The 14,997-nt window shown below is 39.3% G+C and overlaps 1 protein-coding gene across 7 annotated transcripts in view; it reads left to right on the top strand.

The window, feature by feature from the left end:
• Positions 1–13,066, top strand: part of LOC127447847 (transmembrane protein 163-like) — a 43,515-nt gene extending 30,449 nt beyond the window's left edge. Inside the window, exons 6-11 of one of the 7 annotated variants that reach the window (XR_007898425.1) lie at positions 1,407–1,518; positions 4,692–5,439; positions 5,540–5,777; positions 5,880–6,064; positions 7,586–7,757; positions 8,449–8,584. Coding sequence is in view for 2 of the 7 variants with exons in the window: in XM_051709948.1 (XP_051565908.1) it covers positions 1,407–1,518; positions 8,449–8,590; positions 9,066–9,090; positions 9,259–9,294 (315 nt within the window). In the remaining 5 variants the exon portion in view is untranslated. Of the gene's footprint in view, positions 1–1,406; positions 1,519–4,691; positions 5,440–5,539; positions 6,065–7,585; positions 7,758–8,448; positions 8,591–9,065 lie in introns of those variants that run through there. The other 6 variants (XR_007898423.1, XR_007898424.1, XR_007898422.1 and 3 more) reach the window with 6 other exon arrangements.
• Positions 13,067–14,997: the final 1,931 nt, after the last annotated feature.

The following is a 14,997-nucleotide window of genomic DNA, read 5'->3' on the forward strand; positions in this document are numbered from 1 at the left end:
ATTTCTCTGGGCACTTCTCACTGTTTTTATCTCCTCAGCCTGAAATGCTAATAAACTCAAGGAAATGGCAGTAATCTGAAGGCAGACATACAGTAGATGTCAGTGACATGTCACTGTTTGCGGTAAACTATAGGTTTATATCTACAATAACGCAGCAGCACATCTTTAAGGGATAGTTCACCCAGAAATCAAAATTCTGTCATCATTTACTCACCCTTATCTTGTTCCAAGCCTGTATGACTTCCTTCTGTGGATCATACAAAGGGAGAAATAACTGTAGATGGAATGACCTCAGGCCTCAGTCTGGGTACTCCGTCTCAGTCAGGCCTTTTAATTTAACGAAAGTGAATGGTTGCTGAGGCTTTCATGCTGCCTTACATCTCCATTTGAGTTCTACAGAAGTCATACAGGTTTGGAACAAGATAAGGGTGAGTAAATGATGACAGCATTTAAATTTTGGGGTAAATTATTCCTTTAACAACCCAGTTTGAATAATGAAAACACATTGGCATTGAATCTTCATATTTTCATTCAGACCATGTTGTTTTGCCCCATTAGAGCTAATGACACTGCAGTGCAGCTGCTTTAATGGTGGATTTCTGCTGGCTGTAAGCCATCTATTTCATCTATCCACTGGGGATGGATGATTCGAAAATGGGCTTCCACCCCTAATACCCTGTCTTTTTTTTCATTCAATCGTCTTGCAGTTCCTTTCTAACATTCATTACTATTTTAATTTCATCACCTGGCCTCTCCATTTCAGCACCTTTGATATGGCCACCACACTGAATCTCTGATGTGTCCTTTTTAAATAGCTGTGTATTCCAATTCATCTAAATTGGCAGACTTAACAAGCCAGTCTACAGCTTATGAGAGGAAAGTCTCAACTATTGACTCTGAATTTAGCTCTTAGCTGTTACTCAGAGATAAAGGTCGCCAAACAGACAGTCTGATTAGAAATGTAGGAGAAATGGTTCTGGATGTTGTGTGGGTGGAAAGCAGACACTCTTAGTCTGGAGAGAAAATACATTGGAGAAGCAAAAGAGACAAAAAACAGCAGTAGTTCATCTCTGATATACCTGAAAATGTGGGTCATTTATGCATTTGTATTATCTGTAATAGCTTTTTAAGCTTTGAGATTTCCCTTTCAATGGTGAAGAACTGAAAGACTTTTTTATATTGCTATTATTATATTGGTAATATTTTCTTTTAAAGGGATACCTATGTATTGCTCTTTTACTTCCACTGGCCTTCAAGGCTTCTGGCTTTTATGGGAACCTTTATGATTCTGCCATATGGACACTTTCTCTTGAAATAAATTTTGAAATCAATCACTGCAACATTTCTGCTATTACATGAAAATTAATTTTTACTTTTTATCTTGTTATTATCTGTCTCTCTGTCAGGATGATTTCCTATTTAGTGTTTCCATTGTCAGCGGCTTCATGTGTGTCATTCTTGCTGTTGCCAAGTTCATGCTGGGCAGGGTTTTGACCAGCAGAGCCCTAATCACTGATGGTATGACACACACACACACACACACACACACACACACACACACACACACACACACATGTTGGTGCGGCTATCCTTATGAGGATTCTCCATAGACATAATGATTTATATACTGTACGAACTATAGATTCTATCCCTTAACCATAACCCTACCCCTAAACCTACCCCTCACAAAAAACTTTCTGCATTTTTACATTTTCAAAAAAACATTGTTTAGTATGTTTTTTAAGCGATTTGAATTATGGGGACACTAGAAATGTCCTCATAAACCAAATTTATAGCATAATACCCTTGTAATTACCAGTTTGTAACTTAAAAAAATATCCTCGTAAACCACCCAAACCCGCAAACACACACACACACACACACACACACACACACACACACACACACACACACACACACACACACACATACATATATTTTAAGTTTGGGGTATTATCTCAATTTGGGATATTATCATATATTGCGACATTATATGTTGGAGCACTGGTATTTGTCGTAGGCAATGCGCGCTCACGCAATCTCTGCCGAGCGAACTCCGGACATCATAGCACTATCGGGGGTGTTGATCTATCTCTCTTGGGCCACCTCAGTGGCTTGGCCCCTGAGAGCTGTTCCAATTTTCCCCCTTTATGGGCAGCCCTGCACTACGAGGTGTTCTCATTAACCATGTTTATAGCATAATGCCCTCATAATTACCAGTGTGTGACCTAAAAAAGTTTCCTCATAAACCATATATACCAGCGGTCACCAATTAGCAGTATGCAGTCCGGATCCGGACTGCAGTGTGGTTCCATTCAAACCGCGAGACTTCATGACATTGGCTGCCCCATCTAACTGTTTCTAACCTTGAGACAAAACAACAGAGCTGTGTATCCTTGAATATTTTTTCTATTACAGAACAGGTTTCATTTATACCCTTTCACACTCTGTGCGCGTTACTAGACATGTGGTGCCATGTGCAAAGTATTTTAACGGCAGAAGACCATAGTGGAGAAACACTGACTAGTAATATAGATGGATACTGACATCTTTCACTAAAACACACTGCAGAAAACTTTCAGAAATGTCAGAAAGGCCCAAGGATGCGGTGAATAAATGAGTTCAGTTTATTGACAAGCACACAGGGTAAAACAGAATAAATCCACACGTAGATGGCGAGAGGAGAAACAAACAGTCAATATGAGGGAAATTTTGATGATGCAGATCAGTGTGGACAGGAGTGAAGGCGGCTGGAACCTGCATGGTTCTTCAGCTGACATGGGTTTGGGTGGACTGGATGGAGAAGGTGCCCGGGCTGACAAAACAGGAACTTCTCTGGAAGAGATCGCCTTGTGATGCCGACGCCTAACAGCAAGATGGTTGTCCACCCGAATCACCAAATCCACAAACCTGTCAAAGCTCTTGGGGAGGTCGAGCAGCACTGGTGTTTTTTATCCCAGATCGCTGTTCCGCATTCACAAGCCCGCCCCGAGAGGAGAGACACCGCATAAGCTACTTTGGCCTCCACATTGGGAAATGAGGATGGTTAGAGATAAAATGTCAGTGAGCATTGAGATAAAAAGGAAAGGCAGGACTTAGGTTCATCGCCTCGTGAAACCTGGCTGGAGTAATGGTGGCTGGAGGAATGGCTGCCGGAGGATCAACGAAGGTGGAAGTCATGTTGGTGGGACCGGTGCTGGGAGATAAACACAGATTTTGTAGACGCGAAGTTATCTTGGCTATCCGATCCTCCATCTCCTCTGAAGCATGACTCGTTTGGTTTAGCTGATTCTTTTGACGTCCAGGGATCGCTCTCTGCTGAATGACTGCATTGTGCAGAGAGAGATTCTCAGCTGGGTCCATTTCTGGCCAGATTGTTCTATCAAAAATGTCAGAAAGACCCAAGGATGAGGTGAATAAATGAGTTAAATTTATTGACAAGCACACAGGGCAAAACAGAATAAATCCACACGAAGATGGCGAGAGGAGAAACAAACAGTCAGTATGAGTGTACGATGCACGATGTGGACAGGAGCGAAGGCGGCTAGAACCAGGTAAGTAATCCACAGGTAAACACAGTTCAGATAATAATCCACAAGGTAAAATCCACAGGGCAGAGGTCCACACACCAGTATCTGTGGTGGGTACATACTGGGCAGAGAAAACACAGCTAGAAACAAACTAACAGGACCAACAGGCAGGCGAGACTGCAACGTGAAACAAAATGAACAATCTGGCACTGAGTACAGGAAATACAAGGGTATAAATAGGCAAGGGATAATTAGTGTCAGCTGGCAATGATTGACTTGTGAGCGGTGTGAATGAGCGTTCCTAAGTAAACACTGCTCACGTGTTTAGGGAAACACACTAGGAAATACATAAACATAAACACGTAGACACACAGGAAAACACCAAGCAGACTCACCAGAACCATGACAGAAAATGAGAATAAAGCAAAGTGAGTTGAACTTCATGTGTCTGAAATGAATCCAACCATTCAGCTAAACCAGGTTTGCGATAGGACAACGTGCTTCCAGATCGCCTTTAAACCATAAAGTTTTTTTTCATCTAAAATTAGCTTTATTAATCAGCATGTTTCTAGCCTTTCACAAAGATTATTTTTCCAGTGAGGGGTGGCGGGATTATTTAAGGAGAGGAGACAGCGGCAGATGGGAGAAAGAGATGCACGAAGCCTGTCTGTGTGTCTTTATGTTCATACGTAGCTGGCTGAAAAGCAGTGCATTTTGGTTTTGTTATACACTGAAAAGTGTTTATTAAATGTCTACATGTTTGTCAAGCCAGTCCCAGCTTTCTCCTTTCCCACCCTTGAATTGTTACATTGGTGCGGAAATCCGGGAAGGAGGAGGGATGCGCTGTCGTGGAGAACCATTGCCATCCGCCAGGGGACGGAGGAGTCGCTGCCGGCAGACGGAGGAGCCGCTGCCATCCACCAGGAAGGGGAGGAGCTGTTCCATCCACTAGGGGTCAGAGACTCACTGCCTTCCGCCCGGGGAGGAGCGGCTGTCGTCCGCCAGAGGGCAGAGGAGTGGCTGAGGGCCAGGCGATGGCGTGTCTGGGGACCAGCGAGCAAGTTTTTCTCTCTCTCTCCTCTCTCTCTCTCTCTCTATCTCTCTGTGTCTCTCCCACTCACCCGTTCCCTCTCCCCTCTCCCTCCCCTTGTCTCTCCCCAGGTTCCCAGGAGGCGGGGTGGAACATCAGCTGGCAGAACGGCCGGAAGGGCAGCATCTCCCCTCCAGAGTTGGGGGGTGAGTAGGCCAGTCTGGATGGTGCTCCGGCCTGAATCGGACAGGGGAGGAGTGTGACGAGGAGGAGGGCATGGCCGGGCTGTGAGGGTGCACGGGCAGCTCTGAGTCAACTAATCAGCTGGAGAGAGAGATAAAGGGGAGGCAGAGGTGCCAGTTTGAGAGAGAGAGAGAGACACGCAGCTGCTGTGTGTGTTTATGTTTGTTTTATGTTGTTTTAAGTTAATTGCTGTCATTAAAGTTTAAGTTGACTGTTCTGCCAGTTCCCGCCTCATCCTTGCCCACCTTACCCCTTTACTTTGGTGCTGAAACCCGAGAAGGAGGAGGGATGCACTGTCGTGGAGTCCTCACTGCTGCCATCCGCCAGGGGATGAGCCGTGGCTGTCCACTGGGGGACGGAGGAGTCGCTGCCAACCACCGGAAGTCAGAGGAATCGCTGCCATCTGCCAGGGGATGGAGGAGTCGCTGCTGGCTGCCAGGAGTCAGAGGATCCACTGCCATCCGCCAGGAAGGGGAGGAGCCTTTTGGTCTGTCAGGGGTCGGAAAACTCACTGCCATCCTCCAGGCGAGGAGCCGTTCCGTCTGTCAGGGGTTGGAGGACTCACTGCTGTCCGTCCGGGGAAGAGTGGCTGTCATCCGCCAGAGGGCAGAGGAGTGGCTGAGGACCAGGCGACAGGTGAGCAAGTTTTTCTCTCTCTCTCCTCTCTCTCTCTCTCTCTGTGGCTCTCCCGCTCACCCTTTCCCTGTCCCCTCTCCCTCCCCTCATCTCTCCCCAGGTTCCCAGGAGGTGGGGTGGATCATCGGCTGGTGGAACGGCCAGAAGTGCAGCATCTCCCCTACCAAGGTGGGGGGGAGAAGGCCAGTCCGGATGGCACCCTGGCCTGAATTGTGTGGAGGAGGAGTGTGACGAGGAGGAGGGCGTGGCTAAGCTGTGAGGGTGCACGGCCGGCGCTGAATCAACTAATCAGCGAGAGATAGCGATAAAGGGGAGATGCCAGTTTGGGAGAGAGAGATGTGTGTGTGTGCGTCTATATGTTTTTAAGTTCATTTCTGTCATTAAAATTTACATTGACTCTTCTTCTGGTTCCCGCCTCCTCCTTGCCGAAACCCGGGAAGGAGGAAGGATGTGCCGTCAAGGAGTCCTCGCCGCTGACTGAGGATCGCGATGCTGAGGAAGTGCATGATCTGGTGGCGCTGGAGCACTGTGTCAACCAGCAACCGAAAGGGGTGGCTGAGGGATCCAATGCCATCACCTGGCGTCGTGGATGGAAGCAGTACAGCGAGCTGAGGGCCAGTCGACGGTGTGTCCAGGGCCAGCGAGCCCATCTCTCTCTCTCCTCTCTCTCTCCTCTCTGCTTTCTCCTCTCTCTCTGTATTTTCTCACCCCTCTATTCTTCTATTATCTCCCCCGTCATCCTGTTCCCATTCCCAGGCACATGCGGGTCGGACCTGGAGACCATCCTGATGCGCCAACGCTCCCTCCCTAGAAATGGGGCAGCGGGGGGGGGGGGGGGGGGAGTAGGTCACAGGCTGGAGAATTCCCCGACCTGAGTTTGGCGATGGGGGTATGTGGTGAGCAGGGCGGGGCCAACGGCATCTAGGCAGAGCGAGGCCGGGAAGATAAGTGGTGAATGAGTTCCACCTGTCTGCCACACCAGTCTCGCGTTCCAGTGAGGGGTGGCTGGAGTATTTAAGGAGAGGAGACAGCAGCAGATGGGAGAGAGAAATGCACGAAGCCTGTCTGTGTATGTCTATATGTTCATACATAGTTGGCTGAAAAGCAGTGCATGTTTTTGTTTTGTTATACACTGAAAAGTGTTTATTAAATGTCTTTGTGTTTGTCAAGCCGGTCCCAGCTTCCTCCTTTCCCATCCTTGAATTGTTACAAGACTGTTTTGACTAAGATTTTTTTTCTCCCTTTAAAAAGTACTATTGCTGCCAACTTGGAAATTTATAATAACTATTTCAATAAATGAGCATTTCTTATGTCATGTCATTTCATAGCTAAACTGACTACTGACACCATGTAAGTTATTGTCCAGACATTTGCTGGAAAGGAAATGTAGAGACCGTACCTCTTGGAATTTCAAACACACACACACAAAGTCTTGCAAAAATATTAGCCCAGAAATCTTTTTAAAGTTTTTTTCTTTTTTCCCTCCAGATATAATAGGAAATATATTTTGCTGGAATTGAACAATAAGTCATTTAGGAGAGCCAGATAAAAGAAAATGAAGAAAAATAACTATCAAACTGTGGAATGGAAGAGAAAAAAGCCTCTGAATCTCTTTCCTGAGAAGGTGTCATAAAGATATTATTCATGAAAAATGGTCACAGAGACCAATGTCAACCAATTATTACTTTTTGATCTTTTTTTATATTTGAATTGTTGAGTCATCTATAATGTAGGCCTATAGACCATTTCAAGGTATAGTCATTGTTTTAAGGAAATGGCGTCTTTGTTCCTTAAACATTTCCTGCTAGTAATCAAAATCCACAACACATGCTGTCTGCACACTAAATGAAGAGCAGACCAAGAAGGTCTATCAAAAATATTTTTTAATTTAGACTTGCATAGTGAAAAAGTGCAAAGTGCAGCGAGTTAAAAACAGACCAGTAAACAAATGTTTCAGCCCATAGCTTTCTTCAGTGCAATGCTAGTAATCAAACTCATTCAAAACAACAGAGGGAGGTGCTTCATTAATAGTGACTTTAACACGATTAACGATACTAATGTTAACACGATCGTCATAAAATATAAATATTAAAATGTGAACCATTTTATGTCAGAATACAAAAATAAATATTTATCTTGTCCGCAGGTTATGCAGACAGCTTCATTGAACAGCTTCCTTGATTACGGTAGGAGCGATCCAATATTCCCGATCTGTCCACTGAGAAAATAATTGTGAGCATCTAAACTACGATACAAGTTCTTTGCCTCTCTCGCGTAGACGCTCAGTGTCAACAGCATGTCTGGATAAGTCACTTCAGGTAAATGTTTGATGTTCTTTGAGAAAATATGTTAACTCAGAGCCTTATTTAAGGGATCCGGTAATGATACCAGAAGTGCTTCAGGGACAGTAGCATTCTAATTCCTTTGTTATTGTTTACATCCTTGAAATGGTCTATATGCATCTTAGAATTAGCCTACTTTTTTAAAATGAGATCTAGAGAAAACATGGACATCTCTAAGGGAAAAAACACTTCTAAAGATATGGCCGCAAAACCTAACCATTTCTCTTTCGCCCTGTTTACACCTGGTATTTACATTCATCTCAGGTGAACCAATCACAAGTGGTTAGCTGAAACAGATTGCCGTTTACCCCTGTTATGTACATGCATCTTAAATGTGTCTCCTCTGTCGACTTGTGATAGGATTTCGTTTAGACTAGCGACCAAACATGAAATGTGTCGAGAATGTCTTAGTTTGAGAATAAAAATGCATTTGTCTCACATTTGTATCTCCGATTGCAATGTATGTTACTAGTATCAAACATCATTCCCTGATGTTGTTCATTGAGCATTTATTTTTGGTGTTTTTACTGCTGCTTATACTTACAGGGTAATTTAGAATCTATTTGATTTCTAAACTCCACACAGAACTTTATGACTAAACAGAAAATGTAATTATGTGGCTTTTCTTTCAAATACTAAATCTTTTTTTTTTTTTTTTTTTCTGTAGGCTTTAACTCTATGGTTGGGGGCATCATGGGCTTTTCCATCCTCATTAGTGCTGAGGTGTTTAAACATAATTCAGCTGTTTGGTACCTGGACGGAACTATTGGGGTCTTGATTGGACTTATCATTCTAGCTTATGGGATCAAGTAAGTGTATTCAATGCAATCATCTTTTTACATGCAAAACATACCAATAGTGTCTATAAGGCAGAATAGTTTGGTTTACTTATCTTTTAAGGTGAAAATGTAATTTCTGCACTAGTATCACCAAATGTAACTACAAAATAATTACAGTTTTCAAACAGGTTTCCCACTCTGTCTTCTGGTCTGGTCGTCAGACTGATAGTCATGCCCCTAACTTATGTCACATCATTGATTAAGCCAATGTTGCTATGTTGGTTTGGTCAGGATGCTTAAACAAACAGAGCAACGTTTTGATAGTGCCACAGAGCCACAGTGTTTACACTTTGCAGGGAATCAACCTACAAATGGCTTATAGTTTTCTCAGTCTGAACATTAAGCTAGGACAGGAGAAACATTTAAGTATGTTACCGTTAGCATTGTTAATTTTCTCTGCAGTGTGCCTCTCGTGGAAATTCACAATTTTTCCTTTCTCTTACAGGCTGTTGATTGACATGGTACCACGAGTAAGACAAACTCGACCCTATGAGCGTTTTGAGTAATGCTAGTTCAGAGATTAAAGGCAGTGATCCTTTATTTTTTTCATCTATCCATGCTGTGACACCCATACCTCTCTCTTCTTGCCCCGACCCTCTCTCAACACACATCATACCCAAACACATCTTGGAATAAAGTCTGCTGGCAGCCAGTTCAGCATCATGAACTTGTAGACTCACCATCACTACACCCACCAGCTCTTGCTGTCCTCCAAGTCTTTAACTCAGCACAGCATCTTATTGGAGGTGAAGGATGGAGGAATGAAGAAGAATACTGAGCTGGAAGGAGGATCAGTATCCAGGTACTTGGTTTTAAAAAAAATCAGGAGATCAACAAGCACAGTCCTCCTGGATGGAGGCACAGGTTTGTATGAGAGATCATCATTTGTCACAACCATGAAATTATTTTCTGTCACATTTTCACTATTTAGTTTTTACCTTAAAGATTTAAAACATTAATTTATATATATATATATATATATATATATATATATATATATATATATATATATATATATATATATATATATATAAAATAATGTTTTTGGTCTGGAGTAGTGATAAATCCTGTCAATGTGTATTTGAAACCATATCCCTCTCTATTGCACTTTGGGTCACTTTTGGAGGTCAAGCTGGCATTTCTCTGTTAACACCTGACATCATAACTTACACCATATCTTACTATCTGTCAACCCCTAAAATTATTTCATTAGAAATACATTGTATGTAAGGTATGTGTATATTTTACTGTACGATATTGCATATAACCTCTTGGCATTTCCAGTGTAGGTAATACTTACTTCAGTGAAGAAAGCACATAGAAATTCCCAAACATGTACTGGCCAGACAGGTTGACACACTTATTAAACAATTCTCAAAACAATAATTCAGGAGCAGCAAGATGGCCTGTAAACTGCTTTAATATTTACAGGAAGGGTCCATGGGTATCTCCACAGACACTGAGCCCTTATGTGTTAATAGTGGACAGGACTAACCAGCACAAACCAACTTAAAATAATGCATGCACAATTTTTTTGAAACAGTATTACACACATGACTGCTTTTGGACTTCTTGCCCATTGAATCATTTATACCATATAATTTATAAAACCAATGAAATGATTACAGAATTTGAGAAATATTATTGAATTTGAGATCTGTCAACTCTTTTCATTTACTTGTTCTTTTCCATTTGTACTGTTTACTGTTTGAGTCAAGGCAAAATACATTCAGTAGCTATTGTATATAGCAGCACAGTTTGTCTTATTATTCACGTCAGCAGATTTTCTATTTGTCCTAACTTCTGTCAAGATAGAATGATATTAGAATAGCCTGAAGTATCATCTGGTGTAGAAATGATTTATCTGGGCTCAAGCAGACATTTATTATGTATTATGGTGGATTTCAGGAGGGAAGTTTATTTCACTATGGAGAACAGAAATTGGAAAAACAAAACACATTTTTGTAGATTACATGATTTAACTGTTTAACAGGCAATGCTTAAAAATACTAATGTAAAATATAAGTAATTTTTACCTTTTATTTGTTTCTCGGCAGAGATTAAAGTAAAAGCCAAATGTTTACACAAGCATTTGTGAACTTGTGTGAAATTGTGTGTATTCAAAAATAAAATTATTTTATCCATATGTAAGAACACATCTGCAAATGTAAAGCACATTGGTTTGAATTAACAAATTGTTATTAAATAAATTAACTGATCATTTTAAAATCTGAATTTTAAATCCAATATGTTGTTATAACATACAATCACTGACCAATCTGTTCCGACAAGCACAGCACGTTATCTTTCTGCAACAGCTAAACAAATTATTTGACAAGCTTATGTGTTTGTTAAAAGCAAAGGGGCATTTGTGAGAAATGTTTCTGTATTGTATCACAAGCACAGTATCAGACATAGGGTTCCATATTTTGCATCTTTAATACTGAAAAGAATCATAGTGGAAATGCAGCACTTGTCACACCTAATCATCAGCAATCATATTTTCTCATGCTTTAGAATAGTAATTTGTAAGTTATATTAACATTTTTTTGTTTTCTGTCTCCTATACATTTGGGACATAGATGTAACTGAATGTAAATAGCTATGATCAGATTTTATCAGACAATCATGATGCAACCAATAACTGCAGCAGATACTCCCAAAGCATTTTGTGTACTGCTGAATGTGATCTCATCTGAAGAGGGACATTTTAAAGCAGAATATTACATATTTGTTGTCTTTTTAATATTCTGGCAAAGTTGTTAGTTTAAATGTATTTATTTTTGTTTTTGTTAGTCAAGTGATGTCATATGCATATTTGTGCTGTAATGCAATTGCAGACTGTTCATTCCATATATGTTTTAATAACTTGAATATTTTAAAACTCATTGTTCTTCAGTGTTCCATAAATCTATAACAACTCTATTGACTAGACTGTATATGTAGACTGCCACTGGTGACTGTTATGTTACTGTGCTGAATGAATGCTGTATTATGTTTGCATAATATTTGGTATTGAGTACTTACAATATTCAGATGTCAGGTTACAACTGGCAGGTTGGGCATTTTTTTATTGGTAATTGTGCATTATTTTTATTCTCATTTTCAACAATCATATTGTGCTACTGTAGTTTGTAAATCTCTAAGCATGTGATAGGCCATGATGTACCACCATCTGACATGTAGGAGAATGGTGATTTGTAGTCATAGACTGTAGTGGCTATAGTTGCTTGTGCATTACGATAAAGATCATAAAGGTCACACAATGGATTAAATTACATTAGTTGCTTTTGTTTAGGTTGTGATGGTTGAACAAATCATAAATCAGTCTATATCCCAAAGAAAAACTGTTAACATTCTAAAAAATGTAGACCTCGTTTTAGTTGGCCTAACAACTGAGTACACCTCTCTGTTCTAATGCTATAGTGTAGTCTTAGCATTTAAGCAATACACATTGTTCAGTTAACATTGCTACGCTTTGCATGGAAAAGAAACTCACAATGCTGCACAAACACACTGACACAGAAGCACACGCATGCACAAGCAAATGCAGACAGCATGTTTCTAATGTAAAATCTAAAAGTCTGGCACATAGATGAGAGGTTCTAAATGTATATATATATTCAAATGTAATACTGAATATATATATATATACATACAGGGTTGGGAGGGTTACTTCTGAAATGTATTCCACTACAGATTACAGAATACATGCTGTAAAATGTAAATTGAACGTATTTCATTACATTACACAAGGTCAGTAACGTATTCTAAATATTTTGAATTACTTCTTCAGCACTGGTAGATTTTTTCACTTGTTTTGACTATTAAAAACTCTGCCAGTACAGTAAGACAAAATACACATGTTAAAAAAAACATTCTCTGAAAAACCTAAATATCTTATGTAGTGTTGCTTCTAAAACAAGATAAATCAAATTGATCTTGTTTTAAGGATTTTTAGATATTTTTACAGGAAAACAATACAAAAATTATTATCAAGAATATGATTTTTGCCCTAATATCAAAGGTCTTACTAGAAAAAAAGAAATGATGATCCAACATGAGTTTTCTTGATAAAAAACAATTTACTCAAGGTTTATTTCTGTTTCTTCTGCTCCAAACTTACTTCAAACTTACTTCTCTGTCTGCTCGTATGAATGTAACACATCATAAGAAAGTGTTTCACCACTGTTCAAATGCACTTTGGATCACATCATTTATATGTATAAATGTTTTCCATCTGAAAGGACTAAATATTAAACAAATGACAATAAAATGCAAAGTAATCTCTTCAGTAATAAAAATACTTTTTGAATGTAACTGTATTCTAAATATCAATGATTTAAATTGTAACTGTAGTGAAATACAGTTACTTATATTTTGTATTTTAAATACGTAATCCTGTTACATGTATTCCGTTACTCCCCAACCCTGTATATATATATATATATATATATATATATATATATATATATATATATATATATATATACACACACACACACACACACACACACACACACACACACACACACACACACTACCGTTCAAAAGTTTAGGGTCATTTACTCATTCTTTCTTTCTTTATTTTTTTCACATTTTAGAATAATAGTAAAGTCATCACAACTATGGAATAATAGAAATGGAAATATGGGAATTATGTTGTGACTAAAAAAATCCAAAATAAATCAAAACTATGTTATATTTTAGCATCTTCAAAGTGGCCACACTTTGCCTAGATTTTGCAGACATGTACTCTTGACATTTTCTCGACCAACTTCTTGAGGTATCACCCTGGGATGCTTTTTAAACAGTATTGAAGGAGTTCCCATCTATGTTGGGCACTTATTGGCTGCTTTTCTTTATTATTCGGTCCAAGTCATCCATTTCAAAAACTTTTTTTTAATTTTTTTATTACATTTTAGTTTATAATTAAATAAATTAATATGTTGGCACAATTATATTTTTGTCTACAAAACTAATTTCAAACATTTAAGCATACGCCTTCAGATCAGATCAAAATATTTTTAAGATCATGAGAAACTTTTCAGGCAAGTGACCCCAAACTTTTGAACGATAGTATATATATATATATATATATATATATATATATATGATCTGTATTTCTGTAGAACATGTGAAAATGAATAGCTTGACCTAATGGTTGCATACAAAATAAACCTCTTTAGAAAACACTACTCGGATGTGTCTAATCTATTTTTGCCTGTGTACTACTGAGTAATGACCACACCACACCAAATATAAACAAACCAAATCAAAGCCATACGACATAAAAAGTGTAAGCAAAGACATAATAAATCACATAGAACATACAGTAACAATGTAGGCCTATTTGTACAAAATGCATGTTTTTTTTTTTTTTTTTTTTTTTTTTTGTATTTTGTGAAAGAATTAACAAATATATATGTACATCAGAATATCATGTGCTAACTTAACATAATATCAAATTATTTTTCATGTGAAAAAGTAAAAGCATAGCCTACAGTTTACAGTTGTGCTTTATGAATATACTTTCAAGTCATTCATAACTAAGGTATAAATATAGCTTACTCATTAATAAACACGGTGTAAAAAAAATCACAACTGTTACATGGTCATATGCTTTAGTGTAATCGGGAGAGATGTTTTTCAAGTAGTAGCCTAGTTGAAATTCCGACTGCGGCTGGTGTTCTGCACTTTTAATTTCTGGTCACTAGATGGCGGGGTTTTATAGGCTAAACTGTCAATTTTACGGCACAGATTATAGTCTTCATACAACATAACTGTGTCTGTACTGAGGGATTCGGATCTTTTATATTAAAGGATTCCCAAACAGCACTTTGTTCCGTAGTTTTGAGAAGCTTAAATTTTGTATAAAATTGGTAATAGCACAACTTCTTTATATCATGCAATAAAAGTACCACCCTACACAGTGGCAGTATTGCCCTTTGATGTTAAAGGAATAGTTCACCCAAAAATGAAAATTCTCTCATCATTTACTCACCCTCATTATATCCCAGTTGTGTATGACTTTCTTTCTTCATCAGAACACATCTGAAGAAAAATAGAAAAATATCTCAGCTCAGTAGGTCCTTAAAATGTAAGTGGATGGTGATCAGACCTTTGAAGCTCCAAAAATCACAGACAGTCAGCATTAACGTCATCCATACGACTAAATTAATGTCTTCTACGATTGCTTTTGGTGCGAAAAATATCAATATTTAAGTACTTTTTAACTATAAACCATCACTGCCAGTCAGCAGCAATATGCACAAGACATAATCGTGTTGGCATGTGAGACAGGTGAGAACTGACGCACGTGTGTCACAGCTGGAAGAGCAGCGCTGTTTATAACTGAGGAGGAGGAACGCTGTACA

Source organism: Myxocyprinus asiaticus, chromosome 11 (genome assembly GCF_019703515.2).
Source record: "Myxocyprinus asiaticus isolate MX2 ecotype Aquarium Trade chromosome 11, UBuf_Myxa_2, whole genome shotgun sequence".
Classification (NCBI taxonomy): domain Eukaryota; kingdom Metazoa; phylum Chordata; class Actinopteri; order Cypriniformes; family Catostomidae; genus Myxocyprinus; species Myxocyprinus asiaticus.